At 58.1% G+C, this 7,175-nt stretch overlaps 1 protein-coding gene across 1 annotated transcript in view; it reads right to left on the reverse strand.

The window, feature by feature from the left end:
• Positions 1-6,307: 6,307 nt before the first annotated feature.
• Positions 6,308-7,175, reverse strand: part of SOX7 (SRY-box transcription factor 7) — an 8,020-nt gene continuing 7,152 nt past the window's right edge. Inside the window, exon 3 of the mRNA XM_035895443.1 lies at positions 6,308-7,171. Within this exon, the coding sequence (XP_035751336.1) occupies positions 6,308-7,171 (864 nt within the window). The remainder of the gene's footprint in view (positions 7,172-7,175) is intronic.

A 7,175-nucleotide genomic window follows, 5' to 3' on the forward strand; every position in this document is an offset into this window, starting at 1 on the left:
GATGCCCTTCAGCTGCTGGTGGGAACCCTCCCCAGGCTCTGAGGAGGAGGAAGGGAAAGGGCTTCCCCCCCTCTCCTTTCTCGTCAGGATGTCCTCCTGTCCTTTCTCTGCCCCACCAGGCGAGAAGTGGGACCCCCAGCAGTCCCTCTTGCATTGAAATGGGAGCAAACAGGGGTGGGGAGGCAGCTCAGCTCTCGTTAACCACCCTGGATGCAAGATTTTTCAGTTATCAAACTTCTCTCTGTTGACGCCAAAGACAAAACTCTCGGCCAGAAGTTGCTCAATGCTAGCAAAAAAAAGTCTGTAGACTCTCTGGTAGTGCCCAGACTCAACTGTTTGGCCCCCAAGGCCCCCAGGTTGGTCTGGCCACATCCAAACCAGGTGGCCACATCCAGACCTTCCCTGGGGATGTCCTCGCTCCCCCCACCCCAGGGTTGGGGCAGGGCTTGTTGGCCTGTGCAGCCCTGGACTGGGGACTGTGGTCATTTCACCGTGTGAACGGTAGAGCTTGGAGGCTGGGGATCTTCCCTGTCCTGACTTTTGACCAGTGTGAGCCTAGTGCAGGTCTCTTCGTGTCCCTTCCAGTGTCCAGAGATGACCCTGAACATGTACCAGCCTTCAGGCGGTGCAGAGGCTTTGGCTTGAGCCCTGTAGGTGGTCCCAGATGGGTGGCAGGAGTGCACAAGCTGCATTCAAAAGAGCAGGGTCTGGCCAGCACAGCATTTTATTTATTTATTGCAAAAAGATGGAGAAGATCCCTATTTGTCCCATTCCCTCTCTACCCACCGCACAACCTCTCCCTCCTCCCTGGCCAGCTGGGTGCTGCTGGGCTTCCGGCTCCAACTCTTCCACCATCCTCCCATTCTCAACATCTCCGACTCCCTGGACGACAGAGGTGGGCAGGAGCTAACCCTGGACCTCCAGCCACGGAGGCCGGCATGGGTGGCCTTAGCTCCTGCCCTGAAGGGGCTTTTCTGAGCAAGCCCTTCCTGGGGGCTGGATCTCCTCCAGGTGGGCACCAGGGGTGACATGCTGGATTCGGCCAAGTGGGTTGCTGCCAAGGTGACTCTGGATTGATGCTGAGCCTGAGCCCGCAGGGTTGAGCTGGCGCTACCCAGCCCTGGGCTCATCTCCCCAGGTCCCCCTGCCTTTGCCTTGGCACCCAGCAGGGAGGGAGAGACCCCAGCCTCCCCACAGCCCTCCCGCCCTGGGGCCAAACCCTTCTCCCCCGTCGCTCACCTCCATCCCCTCACCCTTGTTTTCCTATTCCCAGCATTTACCCTCTCGCACGTAGCCCTGGGGGAGCCGGAGGATTGTACACAGAGGGAGAAGTTATTTTTCCTTGACATAAACATCCAAGCCTTTCCTCAGCCCCTTCGCTTGAAACGTGGAGGTAGGACCTGGACTCATAACATCCGGCAGGAGGGGTTGGCCTTATCTGCCAGGAAACACTCAGCTCCGGATACATCCTCCCCTGCTCCCGGCACCCCAAGCAGCTCCCATTGGCAGTGCCGGGCAGGAAACCACTCAGCAGCTTGTCTCATTCCCTCCTCTGGAGAGACGGGAGGGAGGGCCTGATCCTGTCCTCCCTGTGCAGCTCCCCGCGGGGTGCAGCGGTGTTCGGGTGAGACAGGGGCAAAGAGAGATGGAGGGGGACGGTGTTTACTCGTGAGAAGAATGGGGTTGACAGGGGCAAAAAGGGATTTGGGGGAGTTGGCGGTGCCAAGGGTCTCCCCTAGGCTCTGCTGCTGATTTGCAGGGTGACCTCAGTCAAGTGTCCTTGGCCCCCTTCTCTGCCTCTACTTCCCTCCCCTGCCTTCTGCTTTGAGAGTGGCATAGGGAAAATCATCATCTCCCAGCTAATTTCGGCATCCAGAGCCCTCATGTGGGGTAGAAACCCCTTGTGATAAGGGCAGCACAAGCACTTGGTCCTGTTCAGTCTTGGTAAGATGATGTCCCAGTGGCTGGACAGAAAAAGGGCAGGAGGAAGGAAGTAGTACCTCTATTTTACAAACAGGGAAACTGAGGCACGGAGCAGCTGTGTGGCTGCTTGTCATCAGGGTCTACCCCTGCCCAGTGGCACTGGGACAAGCAGATGTGGCCAGTGGAGCGAGGGTGGAGAGGAGCCACCACTTGCTCAAGGGATGCAAAGGAAATCACCCATCCTGGGAGGGCCGGGGCATGACACACGCTGCAGCTCCCGGCCAGCCCAGAGCCCAGATCTCCCCAGGAAGGTGACCCCATCCCCACGCCCAGCACCATGACCCATGCAGCTATGGGGGCCAAGGGCTGGCTGGGGCTGCCAGGCACCAGGGTCAGAGGACTCAGACCCTGGCCACCTCCTAGCAAGGAGCCCTGGCCCAGCCCCATACCCCTAAGTGGGAGCCCGAACGTGGCGTGAGGTCATTTTATCCCTTCCTGCAGCCCTGATTTGATCTTCCTGCTGGTTCCCAGCCCATCCCAGCCTGGAGAAAGCAACCCACAAACCACAAGACTCCTCAGAGTGCACAGAGACAGCCTTGGGCTCGGGGGTTTGGGATGGGGAAGGAGGAGAAACATGCCCAGGACTGATGTAGAACAAGTCCCACTTGGGGTGGAGATCCCCCCAACATCCATAAAGCACCCTGACCATGAGTCCATGGCAGGGATGTCCACTTTCCACGCAATAAAGGCTCCTTCCCACCTCCATCAGCCACTTCTTCTCTGGCTGGTCCCTGCAGCAATGCCCTGCATCCCCAAAACACGCTGTGGAGTGGTGGGCAACCCCTAGCATTGCATTTTCCATCCCCGCCGGAGAAGGGGTGGATGACTCCAGTCCCAAATTTCAACTCTGCTGCCGGTGGGTGTCCTGGGAGGTGGAAGCTGGCTGCTCCTGGTGCTGGGCGCGTGCCCAGATCCGTCCGACGGAGCCTGGCTCCCAGGGAGCCGCACCTCGCCTTGGCTGCAGCTCCCAACGCCCTCGGGGGGCCCCGGCTCCCGGTTGGGGCCTGTAGCTGTTCCTGACGTGCAGAGAGCATGGGGACACGCTCCCACCTCTCCTCACGTGGCTCCAGGTTGAGCAAGTGGGGACAGGCTTGGCTCGCAGGAGTCTCCATGCATCCCAGCCCAGTGAGCTCCTCAGGGCTGGGATGTACAGAGAAACCCCCTTTTCCCAGGGAAACCAGACTCCGGCCACTGCAGCACACGGTGCCGGGAGCTCTTGGCGTGGGCTTTGCCTCCACCAACCCCGAATGCGACTCAGTCTGTGAGAAGGGAAGGGGAAGAAGAGGATCGCGGGGTGTTTCAGTTGATCCTGTCGTTGCTCGGGGCATGGGAACAAGGAGCAGGACAGGCAGGAGCAAGCCGGTGTTCCACAGGGAGGGTCCCATCGGGGGGATAAATGCCCTGGGGTGGGGGAACCTCTAACAAGAGCCTGCCTGGAAGGAAGCAGCCCCCTGGGTTTGCTGGTTGCAAGGCAGACCCAGGTTTAGGCACATGCACTTGGGCCACCCCTGCTATGAACAATTTTTAATGTGCTGCTGGGGGGGCTGTGATCATCCCTTGGCCCCAGGGCACCGCAGGGATTGTGGGCAGAGCAGGAGGTGGGAGGAGCAGGATTTCTCCAGCCCTGCTCCTGCTCCTGACGTGGTCCCACGTGAGTCAACGCCACTGGGCAGAGAGGCCAAACAGGCTCATGGCACCTCCCTCCCTCCAGCCCCGTTGGGCAGATTCACAAATCCTCTTGGAAGAGCGACGCTGCCCCAACCAGGCTGCTGCGCCGGCCACCTCGGCACCGCGCCAAGCGTCGCACCCTTGTGCTGTGCTGGTGCAAGAGCCACCGCAGTCCATGGTGCCAGCAGGACACCCAAAGGCATTCATTTCATTCCGCCCAAAAGGGAAACCAGCCGCACGTGGGCGAGGGTGGGTTTGGAAGCCTGAGCGATGGGCAGAGGAGGAGGCAGCATGGGTGATGGGAGGGCTGTCTCCAGGGGGGCTGTGAGTGGGCGACAAAGGACGATCATAAGCACAGAACAGGGGTGTGTTGGTGCCTCCCAAATACTCATGCAGCCTCCCACCTTCTGGGACCATGGGCTCCCTGAGTCAGGATAAGCCATTTATGGGAGGCAAGTCAGCCCAGTTGGGTGGGGTTGCCTTGGGTTGGGTTGAGTGACCTCTGGAGACCCTTTCCAGCCAACACAGATAAGCAGCTATCACAAAGTGCATTAGGAAGCTTGCTCATCTGCTTTTTGGGACCAAGCAGGAGGACACTGCTTTGGCAGGTTTGCATGGCTCAACCTCAAGGACCGCAGGGGCACAGCTTAATTTAATGTCTGGCAAAAGCAGGCTGTGATGCTGGTCCACAGACCGCAAGAAGGACTAAGCTTTTCTCTTTAGTGATGCCTGAAGGCCACCACCCCACATCCACTGACAAGAGCACCCTTCATGCAACTCCCCTTGCATTTGCACCGAGGAACCCTTTACATGGCCCTCACCCTGTGGAGCATCTCAAACGGTTCACCAGCATGAACCGTGAAAGACAGCCTTAAATGTGAATAAAAACCACGCTCCAGGCACAGGCCAGCACCGTCGGTGCTCACCAGCACACCAAAGGCAAAGCTTTGCCTTCGCTGGAACATCCACACAGGACCTGGCACTGAAAGGTCGTGTCCATGGGACGGCAAAAGCGGGATCAAGGCCACCAAAGTGACTTTGCTGCCCCTGAGACACACCAGGGAAGGTGAAGGTCTGCACACACCGTGCCTCACGCTGGTTTGTTAGAAAGCAATCCACAATTTGTAAAGATAACCACAGATCTTTTTTATTTAAAAAAAAATGGAAGTAGAAAAGTTTGGCTGAAAATACCAACAACAACAAAAAAAATTAAAAAAATAGCACTCGCCCAGGAAATGTTTCTGTTTTGAAAACTTTGTCAAGAGCTACAGCAATTTAAATCATAAAACAATCATCGTATAAAAACACATTTATTTAAATTAAATATTTTATGCAAACTCATATCTACACTCATTCAAAATGCATAGAGTCACACAAAAAAGATGGAATGTATTAGCTTAAAAACCTGTGAAGTTGGGGGGTTTTTTTAAGTATTATTTGCAATTATTATTAATACACGTTTGGGGCTGAAACCAGAAAATCATAGCCACGCTACTAACTAATCATTACCAAGTGCCATACAGTAAACACTAAGATTAATCATGTCATATAACTGATTTAAAATAAAGCTTCATCTTTATGAAAAGGAAGAGAACTCGAGCAATACAAAATCCGAGGGGAGGAATAATGGAAGGAATAAATCAATGTACAGCTTTATTACAAGCAATAATACGCCGGAGTTAGAAGAGGCATTGGGCACGGCGGCTCGAAACGTGCAGCCTTCGCCTTCAAAGGGTGTTTGATAAAAAAGGTCTCTGCTACATCATCACCTCCTTGCCCAAGTGCTCGCCCCAGGACCCGTTCCCAGCCCGGCGGGGAGGGCAGCTCGCACCGTCGCCTGCCTCGGGAGCACTTTTGCTGGGAGGCCAAGGGGAAGCCATGGCTGGGGGTGGATGCCAGCCGGATCCTGCCTTCCCAAGCCCTGATCTTACCTTCCTCTGAACGCACGGGCCGAGCGCCCTTGGGGCTGGCTGCCCCCCTGCAGCCTCCTGCGCATCCCTGGGCTGCCAGCAGCATCCCCAGTGTCCCAGCATCCCTGCTGTCCCAGCATCCCTGCTGTCCCATCCCCTCCAGGGATGAAGCCCCCAACTCATGGTCTGGGGACAGGGTGACAAGGCAGGTTTAACCCTCACCGCTGTGGTCAGGCAGGTCAGGGTGGCTGCAGCAATGCAGATACCAGGAGCTGAGAATGGCTTGCAGACCGTGCACCCCTTTACCAAAATCTTCCCTTTTCTCCCCATCCCTGCCTGCCTTTTCCCCTTGCAGGGGGTTTTGCCCCTGCCAGGACTTCAGACCTGCTGTTTGCAAGATGCTGCCATCCTCCCAACCCCAAAGCAGAGCTGGGGGACCCCAAAACAGGAGGCAGCCTTCCCGTGCTCCCGGGAGCATCTCTGCTTTGGAAGAGGGATGAGGCCAAAGGGCTTTGGCATTGGGAAATCCCCCCCCAGCCCCGTTCGGAGCACGGCACCCGAGGCTTTGCACCGGTGGCAAGCTGATGACCTAAATCCTTTACCTACGCCACCAAGGAGACTCCACAGCCCTCGCGGATCGGACTCGGTCACCCTGAGGGGCGGCGAGCGATGTCCCCGGGGAGCAACGCCTCGTAATACTGTGTCGGGTCCTTCCTTGGCCGGTCCAGGCGGCCCCGGCCGGGAGTCTAGGAGACGCTGTAGTTATTGTAGTAGGTGGCCGTGGCATCAGCAAGGACAGAGATGAGGCTGGTTTCGGAGGTGTGGGAGCTGCCAGCTGCTGGGACGTGTCCATTGACCAAGACCCCGCCGTGGTGGTCGCCATGGCTGGGGTTGTTGAGATACTGGTCAAACTCATTGCGGTCCATCTCCCCCAGGAGCTCGGCTTGGCTCAGCTGGTCCAAGGTGTCAAAGCTGTGGTGGTCAGGTGGTGGGGAAAGCTGGCCCAGGTGGGCATGGAGGCTGGGGGGGTGCAGGGAGGAGAAGGAGGGCGTGTAGTAGCTGGGAGGAGGAGGAGGAGGAAGGGGAGGGCAGCTGGAGGGCGGGGGGATCATGCAGGTGGTGGGCTGCGGCATGGGGCTGAGAGGGTGGTGGTTGCACGGGAGGGAGCTGCCCGCGTACTCCGGGGAGTAGGTGGCTCCAGCGAGGTGGGAGCAGTGATGCTCGTCGGGGCAGGGCGAGGAGAAGAAGCTCTGCTCGGGGTCTATGGCGTCCAGCGGAGACATCTCCGGCGGGGTGGGCATCCCGTAGGGGTAGGTGTCCACGCTGGTGCTGCTGCTGCTGCCCGGGGCCTCCCGGTATCCCCGGACGGCTGGCAGCCCCGGGCGAGGGGGGTACTCACCCGGCCCCTCTTTCTCTCCCGCGGCCCGGCCACAGGTCCGCTTCTCCGGCACCGCGTTTTGGTCCCGCGTCAGGCTGCCCAGCAAAAACCCGGGGTCCACCCGCTTGCAGATCCGCTTGACCTGCTTCTTCCGCCGGGGCCGGTATTTGTAGTTGGGATAATCTTGCATGTGCTTCACCCGCAGCCGCTCGGCCTCCTCCACGTAGGGACGCTTC

Source organism: Egretta garzetta, unplaced genomic scaffold, assembly GCF_000687185.1.
Source record: "Egretta garzetta isolate BGI_Z169 unplaced genomic scaffold, ASM68718v1 scaffold325, whole genome shotgun sequence".
In the NCBI taxonomy this organism is placed as follows: domain Eukaryota; kingdom Metazoa; phylum Chordata; class Aves; order Pelecaniformes; family Ardeidae; genus Egretta; species Egretta garzetta.